At 46.0% G+C, this 26674-nt stretch overlaps 1 protein-coding gene across 6 annotated transcripts in view; it reads left to right on the forward strand.

The window, feature by feature from the left end:
• MYT1 (myelin transcription factor 1) overlaps positions 1–26674 on the forward strand; it is a 180281-nt gene that overhangs the window by 45948 nt on the left and 107659 nt on the right. For all 6 annotated transcript variants that reach the window (XM_083507352.1, XM_083507354.1, XM_083507353.1 and 3 more), the window contains exon 2: positions 20164–20264. In XM_083507352.1, the coding sequence (XP_083363478.1) occupies positions 20164–20264 (101 nt within the window). The remainder of the gene's footprint in view (positions 1–20163; positions 20265–26674) is intronic.

A 26674-nucleotide genomic window follows, 5' to 3' on the forward strand; every position in this document is an offset into this window, starting at 1 on the left:
GTTCTGTTATCTCTTTCCATCAAGGTCATGCTGACTATGACAATAAGGCCAGAAGGAGCCTGGGTTTCACTTTCTCTTTCGATCTCTTTTCCTTCTGGTGTGGTGTTCTGTACCTAGTGTGCTTAATATTGAGGTTTAGACTTATTATAAGTTATTGTAAGTTTAAGTTAAGTCTGCTGCAACTGGATTTCTTATGGACAGTGCCAATCCTGAATGTTTTGGATCTGTGACCATGATGCTCATTTGCCTTCAGTAGCAGTAAAGCTCTGCTGGATGAAATTAATTGCCTCTGGTCTATTTTGTGTGTTTGTGTGTGTGTGTGTGTGTGTGTGTGTGTGTGTTTTGGAATCCGGCAACGTGTTTAAGTTTTTACTCTGCTAAATATGTGTTGGAGTGCTGCTCTGGATGAGTAGAATTCCATGACAAAGGCAGTCCTGTTTAGGGAAGTTTTTAAGGTCTGATGTATTTACTACATTTTTGGATATGTTGTAAGCCGCCCAGAGGACTTGTTGTTGTTGTTACTGAAGAGGAAGGAGAGTCTACCACCTCCCGAGGGAGATCGTTCCACTATTACTTTCAGAAAGTTCTTCCTGATGTAAACAAGGAATATCCCGTATCGTAGCTTAAAGCCATTGGTTCGGATCCTACCCTCTGGAGCATGAGAAAGCAAGCTTGGTCCATCTTCCATGGGACAGCCCTTCAGATCTTTGAAGATGGCTGTCATATCTCCTCTCAGTCTCCTCTTTTCCCACCTAAACATAACCAAATCCTTCAACCATTCCTCATAGGGATTTGTTTCCAAGAAGAAATGAAGGAATGCAGTGCAGGATGGCACCACCTCATGCATTTCACCTAGGTAAACACTGCAGGAAAAAGGAGGAGAACCAGGCAAGCGGTTTTCCACTTTGGTGCTAACCCGCTGTCCATTAGGGGAAGGACCTAAGCTCAGCAGTAGACCATCTGCTTTGCTTGCAGAAGGTCCCACGTTCAGTACTCAGCCCCTCCACAAAGGGCTGCAGAATGCTCCCACTTGAGACTCCTGGAGAGCTGCCTCCAGCCCAGGGGTCAGCAAGGTTTAACTCGCCTGGGCCGGTTCACTCCAGCGGAAATCCCTCCGTGGGCCGGATTGTGCGCATGCGAGAGCACATGCACCCGCGATTTCCGGTGTCAGCGTCTGCGCAGACGCAATTTCAGGCGCCGCAGAAGTGAGTCCCAACGCCACACGGTGCCAGTTTAGCACAGCGTGCGGGGACTCACCAAGCAGGCGGCTCGGTTCAGGGCAGCTTGTGGGCCGGTTAAACGACCCCCATGGGCTGCTCGTGGCCTATGAGCCTTAGGTTGCCTACCCCTGCTCTAGCCAGTGCAGACAGTACTGAGGCAGATGGACCCTTGTCACATCCGATTCCATTCCATTCCATTCACCTGGAGTACTGTGTCCAGTTCTGGGCACCACAGTTCAAGAAGGACACTGACAAACTGGAACGTGTCCAGAGGAGGGCAACCAAAATGGTCAAAGGCCTGGAAACGATGCCTTATGAGGAACGGCTAAGGGAGCTGGGCATGTTTAGCCTGGAGAAGAGGAGGTTAAGGGGTGATATGATAGCCATGTTCAAATATATAAAAGGATGTCACATAGAGGAGGGAGAAAGGTTGTTTTCTGCTGCTCCAGAGAAGCGGACACGGAGCAATGGATCCAAACTACAAGAAAGAAGATTCCACCTAAACATTAGGAAGAACTTCCTGACAGTAAGAGCTGTTTGACAGTGGAATTTGCTGCCAAGGAGTGTGGTGGAGTCTCCTACTTTGGAGGTCTTTAAGCAGAGGCTTGACAACCATATGTCAGGAGTGCTCTGATGGTGTTTCCTGCTTGGCAGGGGGTTGGACTCGATGGCCCTTGTGGTCTCTTCCAACTCTATGATTCTATGATTCTATGTGACAGCTATGATACGCTATGCACTTTTAAAATGTGGGTTTGGTGGGGGGGGCTATTGGGTTGTTTTCATTTTGATTATGTATTTTGTGGTTTTATATTTTGATTTTATTCTGTAAACCGCCCTGAGATCTCCGGGTATAGGGTGGTATAATATTAATAATAATAATAATAATAATAATAATAATAATAATAGACTTGCCATTAGACTTTACGCGAACTCTGTGTCTTTTAAAATAATGTTTCCACCTGGTCTTGGGCTCTGGGGTTGGGGGCTTGCCAAACATATGTTGACACTAGGTTTGTGTGTGTGTGTCTAATTTAGTCGCTAGTTGGTCAAGGTAGTGGATGTGAGTCATCTGTGGAGGATAATTGAATGGTTGCACCGTAGCTGTTGATGAGCGGGGAGAGGGGGGGGGGACGGGGAGGGGAGAGACTGGAAAATGACCTTGATTTGTATGTATGCTTTGTGGGGATAATAACACAGAGGAAACAACCAGCATGGCTTCGACCCCCCAAGGAAAGAGCCACGCGCGCTGCAGATTCCTTGCAGAAAGGAACAGCTTTCCTTATTAACAGGGCTATATCATTTTAAGGAAAAGGTTGCTGTCAAACACATTTTTTGCATCTTGTTTCGGTATGCCGGGTAAAATATTAACGAAAGCCTGCGAAGACAAAGTTGTGGTGTGAAAGAGGAACAGCGGGGAAGAGGCAGATGGTGCCAGCACGCCGGCAAAATCCCAAACACGGACGGTTTCTCTCCCCCCCCCCCTTATTTTCAGAAGAATAAAAATTCAAAGCACCTCTGGCATTCTCTGGTCCAGTGCCTGACCTCATGGGTGGAATTTCACCCAGACGAGGAGAGTATTAAGTGAAACACCCCGATATAGTTTTGTTTTTGTTTTTTCCTGCAAGGTTAGAAACAAGGTTTTCATGTAATTTCCCCAGGATTTCAATTATTAGTTTCTAATTAGACTGTGTTTGCCAGGTGCGGTCTTCAGGTGGTTACATTGGTTGTATGCCATTATAAGTATTTTTTTAAAGATCTTTTTAAATAATAATGATAAATAATGGAAGCCACTTCACAAATTATTGTTGTGTATAATTATTGCAATTACAATAATTGTATTGTTCATTATGCACACAGCCTCGTTAATGTTACGTGGCATTTGATAAAGGCTCATTAGCAGAAAATAAAATACAACTCGGCCCCTGCCCTTAGGAGCTTACAATCTAAAACAGATAACGGGGAAGAAGACAGAGGGTTAGGAGAAATTAGGGAGAGCAAATGCAAGGACTTAAATTTGGCTGGGAATGAAAACATTCTAAACAGGAGAAGCAGTTCATACATTTTGTTAGTCAATAAAACGTAAATAAACCCCTCTCTATCACCATCCCAGGCTAACGCTGTGGGAGGTTGTGGACTCCCCTTCCTTGGAGATTTTTAAGCAGAAATTGGATGGCCGTCTGTCATGGATGCTTTAGTTGAGATTTTTGCATTGCAGAGGGTTGGACTAGAGGACCTCAGAGATCCCTGCCAACTCTACAATTCTATGTCCCCCAACGCTCAGGATGGGGAGCAGACACCTTTTGATGAATCAATTTCCCTCCACCCACAGCCGTTCCAGGCCAGAGGACATTGCTTTGACATCCTCCTCAGATTCGGAAGACCCATGTCTCTGAGTCCCTGCACCACACACACAGAACTGTAGCAGGTAATCGCTGCAGAATAAGGCCCTGGCCCTTTTGGGGGCACAGCTTCTCAAAGAGGGTGGAGGGAACAGCAGGATTACTTCAATCAGTCTTCAGAAAACCTTGGCACATTGCAGGAGCGACAGCTCCACTTTCCATTGGTGTGAGAAAGCTCCAGCCTGCTTTCTCGCAGTGCTCTCTCCAAGGTCCTGACCAGAACTGGCTGTAGCTGCCTTGGCCTGGCTGGACCAGACAGGACCGTGGCTTATCTTCAGTTATGCTGCCCTACCAGTTGGTGGAAGGTGCATTCTACTGAGCTAGACAATGGTCCATTCTTCCTCAGCATTGTCTACACAGACTGGCAGTGGCTTTCCACAGTTTCAGACAAGGGGCGTTCCCAGCCCACTTGGAGACTCAAAGGTCTGGAGGCCCATTGGGTTGTCAATATTGCTCTTCAATCCAGAGGCTGTAAATATGATGAGAATGCCACCACCTCATCAGCTCAGGCTCACAAAACATTTGACCCCTAGGTCACCACCATGATTTATTCAGTCGAGTCCTCCAGCTGCGAATTGTGGCTTGCCAGTCAATCGGCAACCTTCCTGTTCCAGGAAGTCAGCATAAACAGAAAGGCTATTAACTCTCTGGCAAGCCACTTTGCAAGGCTGTTGGGCTGCGCCCGGTCAGGAGTCAAAACCTGGGCAGGCCTAGTCTATTGTGATCATTTGTAAGGGCTTGATGGCCAATACTCGGCGAGCAAGGAAGCGAGAAGATGGAGGCAGAGGCTTCTAACTCCAGTGATGTAGAGAGGATGCTAAGGACAAAAGCAACTTTGAGATTTCCCTTTACTGTCTAAGGTGATCACTTCTCAGGAAATCTCCAGAGAGCAAGTGCTTCCTGAGGTCATCCCTGTTTAAAGCTATTCCCCCTCATCCTTTCAAGCCACCAACCAGCCACTGGACTTTGTTGACACTGCGCACTCAAATAAGTATATAAGGCTCTGGGCAACCTTAATCTGTTAGGTTACTTTGGTCTTATCTACATGACAGTTTTATACCACTTTACAGCTTCCCCTGAAGGATCTTGGGAATTATAGTTTGCTGAGGAGCAAAGACTTATCTCTTGGACCTGGCCAGGCCTCCCATGCAGAACTGCAATGAAAAAAGCAAAAGCCACACCCCCATAGCAGACTCACATTGGTTTCATTGTGGTTTTCTCTTCCTGGGGAATTCCAGGAAATCCACTTTGAGGGTTTGGCCTCTTGTATATCCTACTGATCCAGAATGAAAGGACTCAGGCACGGGGAAGGAACCTTAGCTCAGCAGCAGAACATCTGCTTTGCATGCAAAAGGTCCCAGGTTCAGTCCCCAGCATGTCCAGGGGGGAATTGGAAGAGACACCTGCCTGAAACCATGGAGAACCACTGTCAGTCATTGGGCTGGATTGAGCAATGGTCTGACTCAGTATAGGGCAGTTTTCCATGTTCCTGACTTAATTATTATTATTATTTATTTATTTATTTATTTATTTATACCCCGCCCATCTGGCTGGGTTTCCCCAGCCAGTCTGGGTGGCTTCCAGAAAAATATAAAAATACATCAAACATGAAAAGCTTCCCTAAACAGGGCTGCCTTCAGATGTCTTCTAAAGTCTTGTAGTTGTTGTTCTCTTTGACATCTGATGGAAGCGCGTTCCACAGGGTGGGTGCCACCACCAAGAAGGCCCTCTGCCTGCTTCCCTGCAACCTCACTTCTCGCAGTGAGGGAACCGCCAGAAGGCCCTCGGCACTGGACCAAGCTTCCTGAGGTCCTGAGACAGAGGCAGATTTAGGGGAGCATAACTGGGTTGTCTGCCCTGGGCGCCGAACTGAGAGGGCACTGCACAACAATGACTTAGAATGGAAGATGAGAGGCAGGAGGAGCTGAATTTTAGTGCTGCACAGGGTGCCACTGAAATTTGAAATCCCAAAGCCTGCCATTGCCTGATGCTTCCAAGCCGCATTCCAGGTTCCAGGAAGCCAGTAAATTATACCCTAGAATAATTTTGTGAAGTTGCAGCTCCTATCATGGTTTCCATCACACCTGCTTGCTGAGCTCAGTGGCAAGACAAGATGAAAGTGAATTGTCTCCTCCTGCTGGAGCCTAGTGCCTTATTTAGTTAAAGTGTTCTCTTCTAGCTTAAGGGGAAAGTCAGGTGCATTTAGCAGACACAGTTTTGCTGAGGCCACATTACAACGCTCCCACAGCGAATGTTATTACAAGGTACATGAGATATCTCTGGAGGTGGCTGCATATGTATGGTACTTAAATCCTAAAGTACCATTGGCTTAATCTGCAGGTAACCCAAGAGGGGCTTTTTGATTTGATGCGAGGCGGTGGGAGCCAAGAAATTCCTCAAAAGCGAGATATTTTTATATTGAATAGCTGCGCTCAGTTTGCCAGTCCCTCTGATTCTCCCGCATACGGCATGCTAAGTTTTCTTGTCAAAATATTGAGGTGGGGTTTTCTTTTCTGCATAACACCTACATGCCATTTGCAAGCTATTTCAATGGCAGATTAAGCATCAAGAATTACCAGGAATGTGACTGAACATAGAATAACAAGCGTAAAAAAAACAACCCCTCATTATACAAATATATGCACCACACACATTTGGAACACTCTGTTCAGTTTTAGACACCCTCATCTCAAAAAGAATATCAGTAGGGCTGTGCCAAATGTTCACCCCTTAATATTTTCAGGGTGAATATTGTGCTTTCAAGGGAACCAAAAACTGTTCCTGAAAAGCCATTGCGTTTTTTCCCAGGGGTTTTTGGCGTTGTTTGCAGCACCTTATATAATTTGTTTTGTGGCCTGCTGCTGCTTCAGATGCCATTTCCCTCCCCCCTCTGATCTCATTACTGGAGGGATCCCAACCAATTAGAGAGCAAAGAATAATCGATTTGTAGAGTTGGAAGGGACTACAAGAGTCATCTATTCCAACCCCCTGCAATGCAGGAATCTTTTGCCCCAGGTGGGGCTCGAACCCACAACCTGGAAATCAAGAGACTTGTGCTCTACCGACTGAGCTATTTGTGATGGCATCACCGAGGCCAAACAAAGCCAAGTTAGTGTGAGTGCCGTGCTTCGTGAACTGGGCACATGGGTGAGCCCAACCAGTCAAGGGCAGGTTGCTTCTCTTCTGAGCCAGCAAAGTGCTTTGCAAATTGACTAGGGAGAGGGTCTATTGGAAAGTGCTTTTCTAAGACACGGGGAGAATTGATGCTTTAAAGAAGGTGCTCACTGGCACCATCCTTCATGCTCTCTTAGTATCTTTTTAGAGAAAAGGTGAGTAGAGAGGGAGACATGAAACAGGTGCATTCAATTGGCATGGTGTAGAAAAGGGGACAGGGACACGGGTGGCGCTGTGGGTTAAACCACAGAGCCTAGGACTTGCCAATCAGAAGGTTGGGGGTTCGAATCCCCGCAACGGGGTGAGCTCCCGTTGCTCGGTCCCTGCTCCTGCCAACCTAGCAGTTTGAAAGCACACCAGTGCAAGTAGATAAATAGGTACCGCTCCGGCGGGAAGGTAAACGGCGTTTCCGTGCGCTGCTCTGGTTTGCCAGAAGTGGCTTAGTCCTGCTGGCCACATGACCCAGAAGCTGTACGCTGGCTCCCTTGGCCAATAAAGCGAGATGAGCGGTGCAACCCCAGAGTCGGCCACGACTGGACCTAATGGTCAGGGGTCCCTTTACCTAGAAAAGAGGAGAGGGGAAAGTCATTCCCCACCTGTCATAATACCAGAACCAGGGACATTCAAAGAAGCTGAACAGTTAGAAGATTCAGAACAGAGAAAAGAAAACACTTCTCCACACAGCTCATAGTTAACCATGAGATTTGCTCTCAAATGAGGTAGCGATGGCCGCCAAACTTGTTTGGCTTTAAAAAGAGGATTGGGCAAGTTGGTGGGATATCAGGCTATCAATGGCTACTTGCCACATGAAGGAGAAGAAGGAGAGCTAGGTTTTTGCTCCACTGTCATAGGCAGTGTGTCTCTGAATACCAGCAGCTGGGAATTGCATTTGAGAAGGAGGAGGAGAAGAAGAGGAGGAGGAGGAGGAGGAGGTGGTGGAGGAGGAGTTTGGATTTGATATCCCACTTTATCACTACCCGAAGGAGTCCCAAAGCGGCTAACATTCTCCTTTTCCTTCCTCTCTCACAACAAACACTCTGTGAGGTGAGTGAGGCTGAGAGACTTCAGAAAAGTGTGACTGGCCCAAGGTCACCCAGCAGCTGCATGTGGAGGAGCGGGGAATCGAACCCGGTTCACCAGATTACGAGTCCACCGCTCCTAACCACTACTCCACACTGGCACTGGAGAGTGCTGTTGTTCTCAGCTTGTGGGCTCCTCATGGGCATCTGGTTGGCCACTGTAAGAAAAGGATGCTGCGCTAGATGGGTCTTTGGCCTGATCCAGGAGACTCTTCTCGTGTTCATATATAAGGTCCTGCTCATCCATTTCATTGGCTGACTTGCGAGTTCTAATACTGTATGAGAGTGTGAAGTATTTCACTCTTGCAACCTTGGAAATTCTCACATTCAGCCTGTGGTGGGCTAGGGCGGGGAAGGGCAGATAAGCCGACATTTTCAGTATTATGAGTTCTGCGCTAGACCCCAAATTTCCTGCATGCATGGGGTAGCATGCTTGGGAGTCAATGGGAGTGCGTGGTGACTCTCCTATTCAGCTGTTCATTATAGAGTCTCCGTGCCTTTGTCACTTAATAAGCCACTATGGGCAGTCACCAGACAAAGCTGTTGTGTGTTTTTTTTAATTGAATAATCCTGTGACTAGGGCTGCACCAAATCTTTAATATATCTAAATTTTTAATGCAAAAATTGCCCTTCTTGCTGAGAAAAGAGTTGTGAAATCTCTACCACCTTTCACTTTTGTGGGCACCTCCTCCCCACCAACCTGCTCCAAGGAATTGTTACCTGAATCTTCTGTTGCCTTGGCACTATTTTATTTTATTTTATTTTTACTTGAAAGGAGATGCCCTGAGCTTTTTCTCAGCTCTGTTGCCATGAGCGGATGCACATGTGCATCCACATTAAAATACTTACGTTCCAACCCACTTACTGTGTGCTGACATGCATATAAACATCTGGCTTAAAAGGAGACATGCAATTTGCAGATTATTATTTTTCCAACAAAAAAATGCTCTTTTTGAAGACTCCTTGTTGTCTGATGTAGTGCACGTAATGAACATCTGGACAGTTCTTGTACAAATCTACAAGTGACCCCGCAAAGGTTTTCAGTGCATTCTGAATGCTGCCATCACCACCAAGAGTGTTGTGGGTTGGTGTTTCAAAAGGAGCACAAAAAGAATTCCAGAACACACTGTTCTCACCTCAGCCTGGCTTGCTAAAATTGATGGTTTCTCTTTAAAAGGCAACCAGCTTCTGCTATTGCTTTGTTTCCTTGTTTCTTCCATCATTTGAACTCTTCCCTTTCAGGACCAAATGGGATCTCTCTAAGCCCCTTCTGAGAGACTCCCTACAGCAAGCTAAAGGCATCCTGAATGCTTCTGACTTTGCCAGCAGGATGCTGCAGGCAACATGTGATTCGTGTGCCTTGCCTTCCTCTTCCCAGCTTCTGCCAAAATAAAAAAAATCACAGCCATTAGCTTATTATCTTACTGTCCAAATTATCTTTACTACCCAAACTTTTAAGAGTCCTTTGTGGTGCCCCCCTCCATTTATGACTTTGGGGGACTTTGGTATTTGCTAGGGAACGTCCCTTTAGGACTGTCAAGCCAATGCCTTTAGGAAATAAAGAGGATGGACAAGAAGTTCCTTTGTAAAAGACGAGGGCAGGTGATTACTCATTTATTTATTCAGCACCGTCCATGTGCATGGTGCTTTATGGCACGACAACAAAAGGACAGGTCCCTGCCCAAAGGAAGTTCCAGTCTAAACCTCAGCACAAGGGAGACGGGAGGAAAGGATAAACAGAGAAGCAAGACTAAGAACTTGGGTTCACTCAAGATCAATGGACCACAGCTCAATGGTAGAATGTCTGCTTTGGATGCAAAAGCTCCCATGTTCAAGCCCTGCCATCTCCAGTTTGGGCAGGGAAGGATTTCCACCCGAAACTATGAAAGCCAGTCGGTGTACTGAGCAAAGTGGACAAAAGTTCTGGCTTGGCAACAAGGCAGCTTTGGGTGTCATTCCTATTTTCAGTTTAGGCCTGCTCTTGTCAGATGGTTCCTTAATCATACTTGGAAACCGAAAATCTGGGTAATTGAGTTGCGGCGGTGGTGGCAATTCAGTCTTTTAATTTGTTCCATTTTCTCTTTTTGAAATATTTACATTGCACCTTTCGAACTCGCAGTGAGACAGACAAGGCAAGGAGTAATATGTCAATTTTTAAAAAACAAACAGGCATACAGTAGAAGAAAAACAAAGCGAAATAACAGAAGCAGGTAGGTCGGTTTCATAATATTCAGCAGTAGGAATTTAGGAGCTGGACAAATCACAAAGACCAGCTGGAATAAAAGAGTTTTGGTCTGGCATCCAAAGGCTTTGAGGATAAAAGTGCTTGCCTGTTTTGCCTTCTATCTTGGCTTCTACAAATGCTATTATTGTTATTATTATTAATTTAATTTGTATACCACCCTTCATCTGAAGATCACAGGGTGTTTCATAACATGAAAATACGAAATGAAAACACACAATACATAATAAAATAAAAGCAAAAGCAAAACAAGCCAATAACCTACCTCTGATGGACAATCTTAGAAGGTCATAGAATGAAATTAATTGGTAGCCAATGGAGTCGGGCCAGGATTTGTTTAATATGCTCAAACTGTCTTGTCCTGGTGAGCAACCTGAAAAACGTCCACTTTTTCTTTAAAGCAAACTTGGGATTTGAGGGGTCAGGATCAGTAGAAGCCCCAGAACAGCACTGAAGGGGAGGGGAGACTGTCTCATCTGGCAAGCAGAAATTCATGTACGATGGAGCCATCAACAGAGCATGACGCTGTATTCCACCCCATGTGCTTATATGCATGTACTTTGTTCTGCTGGCGTGTGTACATGTGCATTCCTGCCATCTAGGAAAGAGCATTGTCAGAGGGTACCAGGAAGTGTTAAAACACCCCAAGGGGTTTTTTTGTTGCTTATTTCAGAGTGATTTCGCCTCCTCATTACGCCTTATTGCTTCTGTCTCTTTGGCTCGGCGTGACACACATTTTGTGTCAAGTTTTCACTTCTCATATGACAAGAGGAAGGACGGACTTAATATTAGGACGACAAGCTGGCACTGCCAAAGGATCCCTCTTAGTCATCGCATCCCATGTCAACAAATCCCATTAGCTAGCTAGCTCCTTAGCTGCCGCCTTGCACGGATGTTCTAAGTTTTAATGACAGATGTGGCAAGACGCAGAGAGATCCATGCAGTAAATGCCATTGGTCTGGGCTGCAGGCCTCTGCATTTTTGCTCAGAAGTATATCCTGTTCCTTCACAAAGCTGGTGGGGAGAACAGAGGGTGGGGGGAGAGAGACAAAGGACTTTCTGTATCCCTCTGGCCTCGCTTTCCCTTGCAATTCCTCATAGGTTTCCTTCCAGCTTGTTAATGAAATTAATGATCTACTACTTCACAGGGTTGCTGGGGACAAGCACATGAGGCAATTCCTCTAGAAGACTTTGCGGACTATGTGCTCAAGGGAAAGGGAAAGTAATCAAAGCTGCCCATTCTGGGCTGACCTATAAGATTGTGTAGAGAAGGCTGGATAGCTCCATGTTAGGAAGCGTTTGATTTACATGCAGAAGTTCCCGGGCATCTCCAGGGAGTCTGGGAGAGACTCCTACCTGAAACCCCAATTCCTATGGTAGCATGCACATTGTATGGGACACAGGTGTGCTGTGGTCTAAACCACCGAGCCTCTTAGGCTTGCCAATCAGAAGGTCGGTGGTTCAAATCCCCATGACGGAGTGAGCTCCCATTGCTCTGTCCTGCCAATTTAACAATTCAAAAGCACACCAGTTCAAGTAGATAAATAGGTACCACTACAGCAGGAAGTTAAACAGCGTTTCCGTGCACTCTGGTTTCCATCACAGTGTCTCGTTGCGCCAGAAGCGGTTTAGTCATGCTGGCCACATGACCTGGAAAGCTGTCTGTGGACACACGCCGGGTCTCCCGGCCTAAAAGCGAGATAAGCACCACAACGCCATCGTCACCTTTGACTGGACTTAACTGTCCAGGGGTCCCTTACCTTTACCTTTACCTTTACCTTTACCTTTACCTTTACTAGAAGTCATCCTCGAAAACTGGCTATATTTTCAGGATAGCAATAAGGAACTGCTTGCTCATGAAACACAAGAGTTAATGTATGTAATTCTTTGCCACATGATGTCGTAGTGGTTGCTGAGCGAGCACAGATGCTTTTAAAAATAAATTAGACTGAACCGTTCAGGGGTCCTTGACTTGACTTTTTACTTATACACATTGTGCATTGGAAGGCCATTTCCCCACCCCAAGAATCCTGGGACCTGTAGTTTGTTAATGGTGCTGTGAACCGTAGTTCAGTGAGGGGTAAACTACAGTATTAGTGTGCACGCAGCCTATGCTACTTTTGCAAAATGGCCAGAGTTTCCTGGGAGAACAAAACCTATGGAACTTCAGGCTCGGATTGTTTTCGTTTTAGTCTCCTCTTCTAAATGAAATGCAGGGAAAGCAGAAGTATATTGACGCCCGCATGCGCCTTCCACAGCTGACGGTGCCACGGTCTCCATCCCTGTCTTTTGCCACTTAAACTCGGGTGCTTTTCATAGCCAAGTTTTAAAAAGTCAAGTGTGAATTGGCCCTCTGGTACATTTATGCGCATCGGGGTGGGGGAGGAATGATGGGCTGTTGCTTCGCTCGCCTTGTTATTTCATCCCAATTTGACTCTCATACCACCTTCTGTCTTCAATAAAAGGCAAAGATGCAAAGCGTGTCCCTTAATCTCCAAAACAGCAGCTCACCGCTGAGAAAATGATATAGATGCAACTTCCAGCTTCATACACTTTCTTTTCCATTTATATGCAAATGCCGACCTTTCACCCAGGCTGTCTCAAAGAAGTATTTCCTTAAAAATGCAAATGGCATGTTTCAGGCAGTTGCTCCGGCTGAGGCTTTCTTATGGTATTATTACTATTATTATTTCTCGCAACCTTGCCGGCGCTGGGGAAAAAACCCAGCAACTGCTGAACTGCACCCTGGTAGTCTTTTACTTCCGCATCCTAGATTCAAGGCTGCCCAATGAGGAGCAGGGGGGGTGTAGAGGAGATGCAGGGACACAGTGAATTTGGGGATCAGGTAACCCTTACAGTTGTACAGACTGGTGAAGACCCAGTATGGAAGTGGCAAGTCAGCTCTCAAGGCTTCAGGAAATACTCAGTGCATGTAGTTGTGAGATGTGTGCAATGAATTTCCAAATCACCCATATTTTTATTACAGTGGTACCTTGGGCTACATACGCTTCAGGTTACAGACGCTTCAGGTTACAGACTCTGCTAACCCAGAAATAGTACCTCTGGTTAAGAATGTTGTTTCATGATGAGAACAGAAACTGTGCTCCAGTGGTGCGGCGGCAGCGGGAGGCCCCATTAAGCTAAAGTGGTGCTTCAGGTTAAGAACAGTTTCAGGTTAAGAACGGACCTCTAGAATGAATTAAATACTTAACCCGAGGTACCACTGTAGTTCTTTATTTAAATGAATTTTTGTTATTATTATATTGTCTGTCATTCCCCATCAGCAACAACAGTGCCTGTGAAGAGCATTTTCATTCGTGTGTGTGTGTGTGTGTGTGTGTGTGTGTGTGTGTGTGTGTCTTCACAGCGGAAGATATAGGGCAAATCGCAGCTCCTGAGCTAACTTTTGCTGGAAGAGAGTCTGATGGAATCCACCCATGAGTCCTCAAACAATTCAGATGCAATTTTTTCTCATCATCTAACAAAAATATGTACCTTGTCCCTAAGATCAGCTTCCATACTTAAGAACTAGGAAGCAGTCAAGATAACGTTTGAAAAGGGATCCTGGCAATTGTGGGGCAGTTAGCTTAACGTCTGCCCTGGAATAACTGGTGGAAAGTATCGTTATGGATAAAATAACCAAACATATCGAAGAACAAGCCTTGCTGAAGCAGAGCCAGCGTGGCTTCTGCAATGGCAAGTCCTGTTTCATAGACATAGGCATTATTTGAGATTGTCAACAAGCATATAGGTAGAAGTGATCCAGTTGACATAGTGGGACTTTCAAAACCTTTCAGTAATGTACCTCACTAAAGGTTTCTGTGTGAGCTTAGCGGTCATATATATTCTTGTAGGAAGGCGTGAGACAATCTCTGCCTGCAGACTCACAGTAGAATGGGCAAGATAAGAAGAGGTTGCTGGATCAGGCCAATGACCGATCTAGTCCAGCGTCCTGTTCTCACAGTGGCCAACCAAATGCTTGTGAGAAGCCCATAAGCAAGACCCAAGCGCAGGAACAATCTCCTTGCCTGCAGTTTCCAACAACTGGTGTCACCAGGCATGCTGCCTCCAACAGTTCAAGTAGAACATAGGTAAAGGTAAAGGGACCCCTGACCATTAGGTCCAGTCGTGGCCAACTCTGGGGTTGCGCTGCTCATCTCGCTTTATTGGCCGAGGGAGCTGGCATACAGCTTCCAGGCCATGTGGCCAGCATGACTAAGCCACTTCTGGCGAACCAGAGCAGCGCACGGAAACACCGTTTACCTTCCCGCCGGAGCGGTACCTATTTATGTACTTGTACTTTGACATGCTTTCGAACTGCTAGGTTGGGAGGAGCAGGGACCGAGTAATGGGAGCTCACCCCATCGCGGGGATTCAAACCGCCGACCTTCTGATCGGCAAATCCGAGGCTCTGTGGTTTAACCCATAGCGCCACCCGCGTCCCTACTACAAGAGTGGGGAGGGAGTTATAGCTGAGAGGCATGCTGGAAGATTGGGGAAGTGTGAGAGCTAGCAGATAAGGAGGTTCCAATTCGCACATTAGTCTGGATGGTGTGGCTCTGCTCAGCCCCTTTCAGAATTTGTAGCCAGCAAATTGCTCAAACACCCCTATTGAACACCCTCCCCCCCCTTCCTTTTTAAATGTCAGCCAACTGGAATAAACTTGTTGCCTCCTAGAAAAATAATCCAAATGAATGTTTGCAGTATGATTCTACCAAAGGCGAGTCTGTAGCCTTGCAGAACCCAGTGGGAAGTCACAGCTGATGTTAAAAGAGCAGTGGAGAGCAATGAAATGGGCTCCCCACACCCCCACACCCTGGCTGTGCCCTGGTGGAAGACCTTGCGCTTGTCTTTCTAGCCACCCTCCCTCTCCTTTGCCCCGTGCCAGCAGATTTGAACCAGATTACGCTCAGCTGTCAGCGGAAAACACCTCGGAGGCATGTTTCTGCTGAGCTGGGAACATCCGTTCTACAGCGAAAGCGGCACAAGATCTGACCCTCCTGAATCAGCAGCTTCTTCTCCCACCAACCCACACACTCCCCCCCCCCTCTTTTGATTAGGAATCAGAAGCAAATTTCAGAAAACACTTGCCCTGTGTTGTCAAAGGGGTGATTTGACTGTTGGAAAAACCATACAAGGAGGGGAATGGTCTCTCATGGGTTTTGCACCTTATAGCCGGAGCTGCATTTATTTCCTATTTTAAAAATAAAAGTAAACCGTGCCTGTATAAATTATGCATACACACAGTTTGCATATTTATTCTGGCTTTTCCTAGGCATGGAAGGGCACTGAACTCACTCACTCCTGTCACTGGGAATCAGATTCAGACAGTGCTCTCTGGCAGTGGCCAACACACACTGAAGCATATCTTAAGAGGCATAAGAGCTAGAAATCTGTGAAAGAAAGAAAGAAAGAAAGAAAGAAAGAAAGAAAGAAAGAAAGAAAGAAAGAAGCTGAGAACACAGTAGCACACTTTGCAGTTCTATTGCATCCTTGTGGAACTGCAATGGACAGACTATTGCCTGGTACCTCTGGTAATTGCCTGAGACCTACACGTATTGAGCAGTATATACCATATTGGCCCAAATATAAGCTGCACCCGAACATAAGCAGCACCTTTAAAATTCAAGGAGGGGGGGAGAGACAATACCCAAAGAAAGCTGCTCCCTTAAAATTCCTCAGGCCCTCACACCTGTTCCGTTTTACTGTATGTCTGTTCCAGCAGCAATATCGTATATGCCAATTTTTGTAAGGTCGTGATTTTGAGCCGCACTTTAACTTTTCACTATCGGAATTTGGGGGGGGGGGGAGTGAGGCTTATATTCAGGCCAATACGGTAAATGCAATAAATAATAATAATGGCCAGGTGCGACAGTAACCACAATAGATATTCATAAAATGCACTGCTTTTGCTGTTCAACCTTGTATACCTCAGGTCTTTTGACCTGGTCATGACTTCCTCCCACTGAAATCTCCAGTCTCCTTTCACCTTACCTGGCAGTGGAGGGGAAAAATCACACCCATAGAAACCTTTTCTGGCACAAGGGGAAAGGGGTAATTGGTCCTTATGCACGACACACAGAGGATCACGAGGTGCATTCCTACTGTATACTTTGTACAAGCTATGGGACTCTTACATCATACATTTAAAGCACTCTTAAAGGTAAAGGGACCCCTGACCATTAGGTCCATTCGTGGACGACTCTGGGGTTGTGGCATTTATCTCACTTTACTGGCCGAGGGAGCCAGCGTACAGCTTCCAGGTCATGAGGTCAGCATGACTAAGCCACTTCTGGCAAACCAGAGCAGCGCATGGAAATGCTATTTTCCTTCCCGCCGGAGCGGTACCTATTTATCTACTTGCACGTTGACGGGCTTTCGAACTGCTAGGTGGGCAGGAGCAGGGACCGAGCAACGGGAGCTCACCCCGTCACAGGGATTCGAACCGCCAACCTTCTGATCAGCAAGCCCTAAGCTCAGTGGTTTAACCCACAGCGCCACCCGCGTCCCTTGCACTCTTATATCACTTTAATAGCCATGGAGAATCCTGGGAACTGTAGTTTGCTGAGCACGCTGTAGCTCTGTGAGGTCAGCACCCTTTTTAAAAAAAAAAACTACAGTTCCCACCATCACCCATGACTTAAAAGTGGTATAAGAGTGTGTTAAATGTATGTGCTCCTGGGAGTTTTTCCAGAATGGTCGGTTTCAGGACCTTGGATAGCTCTAAACAGACACACACACCCTTTGGCTTAAAAGTTTAACATTCAGTCTGGGGGCAAATTCAGACCGAAAGCACTTATTCATGCAGCACATTGTCAGCCTATGGAACTCCCTGTCACAGGAGGCAGCGATGGCACCGATTCTGATGGCTTTAAAAGAGGATCGGGCAAATTCACGGAGGAGGAGAGGGCTATTAAACTCGGTGAGACTTACTTTTGAGTCGATATGCATGGGCCTTGCATTGTCAGACAATTTCTTGAAGATTCAACTGGGAGACGCATTTTAGTCTCACGTGAATAGGACTATGGTGGATAATACAATGATGTTGATGATGATGTGATATTGTTACCCTTTGATGCATATATAATTGACATCTTTTTCCACATATTTCATAGGGTATCTTTTCTGCCTGAGTGTGGGCTCCCCCCCCCCCCCGTAGTTGAAAGCTGCCGCGCTTAATTGCCCTTTGTTTGTTTAATCTTTTTCTCCTCTCCTTCGGAAAAAAAGCCCCGCATCTATAGTTTCTTCCATCCCATGTGAATATTATTTACTTAAGCAAAGCAGTGAACGATGCCTGGAAAATTCAGCTCTTGAAGCGTGCATTTAATTTAAACCCTAACACAGAATGTTAAACTGTGTATTGCACCACTAATGGCTAATCATTAAAACCTATTAATTGAGGTTTAACAGCTGTGTAATAGAGATACACGACGCTCACTCCCTCAGTAAATATGATGTAATATCTGACTGGGATAAAAATGATGCCAAGCAGGGTGTGAGAGGGGGGGGCAGATTCATTGCTGAAAACTAACAGCATAGCTATCCTAATGGGAGACCCATTCCCCTGCTTTTCCCATTTTCTCCATTCTTTTAAACAAATTGTATTTTAAAATTTGAATATCGCTTCTGAAAAACAATAATAACGACCCATCACCATCCCAACGGACTTCCAGCCTGCTCCGTGACACAATCTGAAATTTCTCATCCTTACCTTCAAATCTCTCAATGGACCTGCTCCTGCTCACCTTTCCAACCTGTAGCTCAGTCCTGGAGAACACGTTTTGCATGCAAAAAGGTTCCTGGAGGACAAGGAGATCAGCAGTGCTGTGTCGAAACCGGGCCTCCCAATTTCTCACAGGTTTTGTTCCACTACCAAATAAGCCTGCATAGGAAGATCGGAAGCTGCCTGGTTTGGAATCAGACTCATTGGTCTGTCTGAGTCAGTATTGCCCACACTGGCTGGCAGCAGCTCTCCAAGGTTTCAGGCAGAAATCTCTCCCAGCCCTCCCTGAAGATGCCGGGCATTGAATATGGGACCTTCTGCATGCAAAATAGCTGCTCAGCCTCTGAGCTATGGTCCTTCCATTGTCCTTCCATTTTTCAGCCCTGCTCTCATTTCAGTATTTCTTTGGAATCTTTGTGGGCGAAAGGTTTGGTGCTTCCCTTAGCCCTGTAAGCTGGGCAGGGTATGCATGTCTTTCTTTCCAACAAACATTTCCCCAGCACTCTGTAGCTTTTTCCTGGCTGCCTGTGTTTCCTGATCTCCTTCCCATGGGCAGAGTTCACCTCGCAGTGTCTTACCCTGGGCTTGCACTGAAGTGTGGACACCCAGGAAGGCTGCAGAGTGCAGGCCACTGGCAATGAGGTTTCCACCATGAAAGAGAAGGCGCTCACAAGCCACCCTCCACCACCTCAAAGTCAGGCAAGCCCTACACCCCACCCCATGAGAATTTCACCAAAATTCCATCTCTCCTTTGTTAATTTTCAGATGAGATTTCTGTTCTCATTAACCAATAGAGAATGAACTAAAATTCTGGATGTCTGCAAAGAGAGAAGAGGAGACTGTTCAGTAAGGTTCAACTGCAGTGCAGAACTCCACTCAAAGGAGTTCAGACACGCAGAATCAACACGCAAGGTTTGCAACATTAGGGGGAGCCTTACACACAGAAGCTTTCTTTCAATGGGCTCAGTTCACACATTCTCCAGGAATTACTGAGTGCACCAAGATGATTGACAAATCCCTGTCCGTCAGCTGGTGAGCAACCAAGTGATGACTTCCCTGCAGTTATCCCAGAACTTTTGCATGTCCTCCCCAACAGTGGATGTAATTAGCTGCCAGCGAGAGAGAAATCAAGCATGTGTGAATCAAACCATTGTGTGAATGAAATATCAAGTGGTGTGGTGTTTATCAGCCCTGGGCTTTTAGGCAGAAGCCTTGAGACTTTCTGTACTCTGTAGCCTTGACTTAATAGGGAAACTGAATTTTGCCCTTCCATGTTCTCAAGGTAGCTACATCCTTCCCTGTTGAGAACAGTCCTCTGCCTGGCAGTGAAGGGCAGTTGCCTTCCTTTGCCTGTGACCTCTTTGTCAACATTTAATATGTCTTGCTATAAATCTGCACATTGGGAGGACAAATTAATACCTTGAAGGTTGCTGCTGGTGGTTTTTTTTTCTCAGTTGCCACGATCAGGGCAAAGCAAGTTACAGGGATGTCCCTGTGAATCATGCTGCCCCTAAGCCCTCTTCACAGCTTAGGGTCCCTTTTTTATTGTGCATTTGTCATGATTTGTGAAAATGATGGTATCAGGGCTGTTATATGCGATTCCAGACTGCTTGTACCTGTAAAACCTTCAGGGAAAGACATCTTGCTTCCTTTGCACAGCTCTGGCATCTGCAGGTAGAACTGGTATTGTCCCCCACCTGGAATGCTGGAGACCCACTCCCAGTCAGATTAGATCAGGGGTCAGCAACCTAAGGCCCATGCGCCACAAGCGGCCCATGGGGGTCATTTAACTGGCCCACAAGCCACCCCCGAACCGAGCTGACTGCTCAGCGAGTCCCCACACGCTGCGCTAAACCGGCCCAGCGCGGCGCGAGGACTCAATTCTGCGGTGTCAAAAATTGTGTCTGCACGTGCACAGACACCAGAGATCATGTCTGTGCAGACACAGATGCCGGAAATCACATCTGCGCAGGCGCAGGCACTGGAAATCGCGGGTGCGCTTGGCCGCGCGCACATTCTGGCCCACAGAGGGATCTCCGCTGGGGTGAACTGGCCCAGGCGAGGTAAACATTGCCAACCTCTGGATTAGATAATACTGAGCTATATGGATCAATTTTCTCACTTGGTATAGCGTCCTATGCTACCCTGGTCCTATGTCCTCATGCTATCCTGTCCCTACCTGCACCCCACCCATGTGAACTCTGATGAACCTCCACTGACTATCCTCCGAACTAAGCCTCCCGGAGAAAGCATCACTAGAGTGGTGCCAGAGGCCTCCCTAAACTGCCTTCGTTGCTGACGCCGTCTCTTTCTCTTAAATCCTTAGAAAATGAGTTCCGAGGCAAACTGCTGAGTCAAAGGTGGACCCGTGGAGAAAAGATCAGCAGTTGCGAGACAGCCAAAGGCCTCCACAGCAGGCACATCAAGGTGAGGTCCTCCGTAGAGGAAAGCATCAGTAAACTCACAAAGCTAAGATACTAACACCCTGGTCTTGCTGTGCATTAATTACCAGGAGCACCAGCAGACAATGGGGGCAGGGTTTCCCCCAGAAATAAGACATTCATTGAAGTGTTTGCTAGTTGAATTTGTATCCCATTCTTCCACCAAATGGTGCTCAAAGAAGTGAAATATGATTTTTAAAAAATACAATAAAATGCAATGGTGCAGGAATGAGATGGGTCTGCCAGTGACTATGAAACAGGAGAGGGGGAGCTTCGAGGTTCCAGAGACATCTCGCTGGTTGTTTTCAAAATACGATGCTGGACTACGAAGACTTGGTCTGATTCTACAGGCAACTGGTAATGCTCACACACAATAAACACTGCATTGTCACTCTTTCTTGAACTTTTCAACAGTCCAGAGAGGAAGTTGCAATCCCCAATGCATTGACCTGGGACCAAGTCCCACCACAGCTGTCAAAGTTTCCCTTTTTTTAAGGGAAATTCCCTTATTCCGAATAGGATTCCTTGCAAGAAAAGGGAAAAGTTGACAGCTATGAATCCCACTGAACTCCAAAGGGCTGGTCTCTGAATTACTGTGTGCATTATTGCACTGTCAATAAGGCTCTTCCTCAACCCAGACTAAACTTGCCTCACTTTGATACTGGTGTCCATTCTTCCTCTGCTTACCTGCCCCATGAACTGAATAGCCCTTACCAGGGCTTTTTTTTGGGGGGGGGGGGTTGCATGAATTCTCTCTCTCTCTCTCTCTCTCTCTCTCTCTCTCTCTCTCTCACACACACACACACACACACACACACACACACATATATATATATATATATATATATATATATATATATATATATGCAGGTTTTGGTGTCTTCGGGTGTCTTCCCGTGTAAGAGTTGGGGTGTCTAGGCGACGTTTCGACGAGGTCTCACTCGTCATCTTCAGGCTGGTGCTTACGGCTTCTTGTTACTGGAACAGAGCAGGATCTCAGTGTTTGAGTTCCTATAAATACTGTTGAGGGGGTGTGGTGTATTCTGGGCAGAGAGGAAGTTCCCAGGATAGTGTGACTTTTCTTCTTTTGTTCCTTAATTACTTGAGGGATATCTTGAGTGATTTCTTGAGTGATATTCTGAGTACCACTTAGGAGGGTCATTAAGAGTGGATTAGTTGCTAAAGCTTTCGTGTCTTGACCTCTTGAGCTTGTGAAGAGTTTTTCTGAGAAGATGGCTGTACTGCACTTAGTTGTGCTCTGGCTTGGCTTCGTGTATAGGGGCGAGCTGTGGTTTTGTGCCCTGTGCCAGTCAGATCTGTGTAGGGATTGCAGGGGGGTGTAGCATCCGGAGGTGCCACTATGGTTTGGCTACTGGATGGTGTCTGTAATTTATCTGTGGAGAGGGTCTGGGTTTGGGTCTGGTGTGGTTGATTGGTGATGGCGTTCTGTGTGCCTCTGGTTCTGGTGTCGGTTTTTGTGGGGAGGGCTAATTTCCAGATGTCTGGCAGGCGGGACGTGTCGTCACGCTTGTTCATGTTGTGAGGGTGTTTCTCTATCTCGATGGCTTCCATGATTATTCTCTTGTGGTGATGTTCCATGTTAAAGAGCAATTTGGAATCTGCAAAATTAATTTCGTGTCCTGTTTCTTTCATGTGTTGGAAAAGAGAGGAAGTTTTTTCTTCTTTTTTGACGGCATTCTTGTGTTCTGCGATACGTGCATTTATTCGTCTGTTTGTTTGTCCAATGTACGTGGCTGGGCAGACTTTGCAGGGTATTTCATAGACCCCTTGGTTTTCCAACTGGATTTTATAATCGCCAATGGATACCAGCAAAACAGGGTTACGAAGCTAATCCAAAAAGAAACACCCCCCAAAAACCAAGACACAGAAGAAAACAATGGCATGGCCCTCCTTCCTTATATCAAGGGCACTACAGATAAAATTAGCAAAATCCTCCATAAACACAATATCAAAACAGCCTTTTGCACCAACCAAAAAAATAGCCAATATCCTCAGAAACCCCAAAGATAAAATCCAGTTGGAAAACCAAGGGGTCTATGAAATACCCTGCAAAGTCTGCCCAGCCACGTACATTGGACAAACAAACAGACGAATAAATGCACGTATCGCAGAACACAAGAATGCCGTCAAAAAAAGAAGAAAAAAACTTCCTCTCTTTTCCAACACATGAAAGAAACAGGACACGAAATTAATTTTGCAGATTCCAAATTGCTCTTTAACATGGAACATCACCACAAGAGAATAATCATGGAAGCCATCGAGATAGAGAAACACCCTCACAACATGAACAAGCGTGACGACACGTCCCGCCTGCCAGACATCTGGAAATTAGCCCTCCCCACAAAAACCGACACCAGAACCAGAGGCACACAGAACGCCATCACCAATCAACCACACCAGACCCAAACCCAGACCCTCTCCACAGATAAATTACAGACACCATCCAGTAGCCAAACCATAGTGGCACCTCCGGATGCTACACCCCCCTGCAATCCCTACACAGATCTGACTGGCACAGGGCACAAAACCACAGCTCGCCCCTATACACGAAGCCAAGCCAGAGCACAACTAAGTGCAGTACAGCCATCTTCTCAGAAAAACTCTTCACAAGCTCAAGAGGTCAAGACACGAAAGCTTTAGCAACTAATCCACTCTTAATGACCCTCCTAAGTGGTACTCAGAATATCACTCAAGAAATCACTCAAGATATCCCTCAAGTAATTAAGGAACAAAAGAAGAAAAGTCACACTATCCTGGGAACTTCCTCTCTGCCCAGAATACACCACACCCCCTCAACAGTATTTATAGGAACTCAAACACTGAGATCCTGCTCTGTTCCAGTAACAAGAAGCCGTAAGCACCAGCCTGAAGATGACGAGTGAGACCTCGTCGAAACGTCGCCTAGACACCCCAACTCTTACACGGGAAGACACCCGAAGACACCAAAACCTGCATTCCTGTACCCGTGAAAATCTACGAAAGGAAATATATATATATATATATATATATTGATTTAAAGGAAAGCGGTACAATGAAAAGATTGCACAACTACAACTGTTATTTAGTTTTGATTCTCAAAGGAGAAATAAAATTAAAGGACCCTGTATCTCCCCCCCCCCAACCCCCCGGGGAACAAAAAGCAGAGGGATCAATATTTTGAGCAGGAAGAGAAGGTGTTCAGTAGCACCTCTCCTTTTGCCATTCCTCCACTCCCAGTTGCAGCCTCTGAGGGCTCACCTACACTTATGATTGTGCTATGCCTAGAAGCCACAGGTCCAAGCAGTCTTCCACTTGACCCATACTTTCTGGGCATTGGTCCAAGTGGTTTCCCCCTTGCCCCACTTCTTTCCCAGGGAAAACCCACTCTTTAGCAACAGATCAGAACAAGTGGCAATGCAGGGAAACTCCAAGTTGCCTGTTTGCTCTGAATGAGCAGTAGAGAGTGCTAAAAAGGGGGAAGCAGCAGGGGAAGAGGAATGGTGGATAATCCTTAAGGCTGGTTATTGAGATTGAGAGAGAGAGAGAGAGAGAGAGAGAGAGAGAGAGAGAGAGGAGACTGAGGTTGCTTCCAGGCAACCTATTTATTTCACATTGGTCCTGATCTGCTTGCACAAAGTTTGCCTGGAAGGTAATATGATGCCCATTCTATATTGAGCATCCATTCCGATTGGTTTGCTGGAAGGTTATACAATATTGCATCTAGCAATTGTGATCCCAGTTTCTAGTGAATTTCCCTGTCACTTTCCTTCCTGCAAACAGTCAGGGGGCTTTTCTTTTCTTTTTGGAATCGTGTCTGCCGTGCAAGGATCTCGAATCTGCTTTAATTGTGCAGCCTAAATTTGCTGATATGCAGTTGAATCCCACCAGCATAAGAAAGTAAGTGGTCTGACTCTGGCTCTCCCCACCACCGCGTTTCATCTAGCTTGGCCCTAACATTGCTTGAGGCCCTGCATTTACACTTGGCTCGGGGAGACTGTTTGCAAACTCCCTAAGGCCATAACCAAAGGTAATTTGCTTCCAAAATAGGTTTATTCACCAGTAAAAAGAGAGCTAATAAATATCAGCAAGACAAACCCGCGAGCTAAGGAACTAACATAAAGGGTCTAAGATACAGACTTGTCAGAAAGAGACTCCTGACAGGCCAGGTGAAAGGCGAAGTCTTTTGGAAGAGCTAAATGAATTCCTTCATTCATTCCTTCTTTCATTAGCAAAGCAACCCTAATTAGAAGTCTCGGTGAAAGGAAAGCAAGTTTTAAAAAGAGAGTGGGTGTTGTTGTGTTAACACAGGAGGGTATTTAAGGAAAGCGACCCAGCTGCAACTTTTTGAAAAGGAGGAAAGGGGAAAGGCGGAACTGTCAAAAGTTCAGGCTAAAGTCTCTTGCCAGAAGATTAGGAGGCTTTTATGAAGGAATACTTCCGGTCTTATCTTGGTCCTCCTGAAACACGGAGCCCTATGTCCCCCTGGTAACAAGGCATCATCTTGTGGTAGTTAAAACAGGCTCAGTGTAAGACAGCTGAGCCAGCCTGTATCTAAAGACCTGCTGCCAGTTACAGAGGAGAAACCAAACAGGGTGGTTGTTCAGCCTGCCAGAATCCAAACCCTGAAAGGTCTCCTGTTACTTTAAGAGCTGCTGAGGAAGGCCATGCATGGACAGGTGTGGCTTTTGCTCCTCACAGGGCTGCATTGACAGGGGAAGTTGCACCTGGTGGGGTTTTCCCGCTCTCTTCTGTGCAGCTCTTAAAGGTACAGAGGCTTCTGGGGGCCTAGTTTCCATAGAGCTCTCGTTGGGACATTTAGGTTGGTTTATCAACCTAAATGATGATGATGAGGTCTAGTCACCAATAGTGGGCCCAATGGCGAAGAAGGCTATTTCTGCATGTGCTGTAGAGGGAAGTGAGGGGCAGATGGGGCTCGTCAACCTGGGAAGCCAGCCTATCTAGGAGAATAATAATAATAATAATTATTATTATTATTATTTATACCCCGCCCATCTGGCTGGGTTTCCCCAGCCACTCTGGGCAGCTTCCAACAGAATATTAAAATACAATAACCTATTAAACATTAAAAGCTTCCCTAAACAGGGCTGCCTTCAGATGTCTCCTAAAAGTCTGCTAGCTGTTTTCCTCTTTGACGTCTGATGGGAGGGCGTTCCACAGGGCGGGTGCCACTACCGAGAAGGCCCTCAGTCTGGTTCCCTGTAACTTGGCTTCTCACAGTGAGGGAACCGCCAGAAGGCCCTCGGCGCTGGACCTCAGGTGGGGGTGGAGACGCTCCTTCAGGTATACTGGACCGAAGTAAAACTCTGGTCCTAAACCTCCACTGCCTTATGGGACATCTTTGGGAGAAGAAAAGACCAAGGAGTAAACCTTACACAAATCTGGAGTGTAGTAGCCTTGCAACCTCCTTCTGGCAACTCCAGCAGCCAGGTTGGTAGCCAATGTCTTGCTCTGCTTTCCTTTGAATTTTTATTCAGTTTTCTTTTTCATTCATTACATACATCTCATATCCATAACATTTACTACGCATTCCTTCCTCCCTCCCCTCCTAGGCTTCCCCCAACTTCCGCTTCCGGTTTGGTTCTCCTTTCACCCAACTTGCTACCTCCTAAAAGAAAAAGTACGAGTAACATATTTATACAATAACATCTAACCTAAAAACATAAAGATGAAAATAAGTACACCGTATTATTTCTCTATCTTCTACACATTTTCTAATACTAATGATGTGAATGTTTATTTAAATCCTGCCATCAAGTCTATAGACTTTCTTTGTTTCTGCAAATATGATATAAACGGTTCCCATTCTTTTTCAAAGTCACTGTTGTCTTTTTGTCGTAGTCTCTTTGTCATTTTTGCCAGTTCTGCATAGTTCATCAACTTCTCTTGCCATTGTTCTTTAGTTGGTGTTTCTCCAGTCTTCCAGTTTTGTGCAATCAACATTCTCGCAGCTGTAGTGGCCTACATAAATAAAGTCCTCTTTTCTTTCGGTATATATTGGCCTAAGATACCTAGTACAGTGGTGCCTCGCAAGACGAAAGTAATTCGTTCCGCGAGTTTTTTCGTCTTGCGGTTTTTTTCGTCTTGCGAAGCACGGTGTCGAAAAAGTTTTGGAAAAGCTTCAAAAATCACCAAAGTCTTCAAAAACCTCAAAAAAGGCTACCACACCGCGTGCTATGAGTTGCTCCTCGAAGTCAAGTCGCAACTGTATTAACGGTTTTAAGAAAAAGGAAACAAACTTGCAAGACGTTTCCGTCTTGCGAAGCAAGCCCATAGGGAAAATCGTCTTGCGAAGCAACTCAAAAAACCAAAAACCCTTTCGTTTTGCGAGTTTTCTGTCTTGCGAGTTTTCCGTCTTGCGAGGCATTCGTCTTGCGA

This window comes from Podarcis liolepis (genome assembly GCF_965112155.1).
Source record: "Podarcis liolepis genome assembly, chromosome: 6".
Lineage (NCBI taxonomy): Eukaryota > Metazoa > Chordata > Lepidosauria > Squamata > Lacertidae > Podarcis > Podarcis liolepis.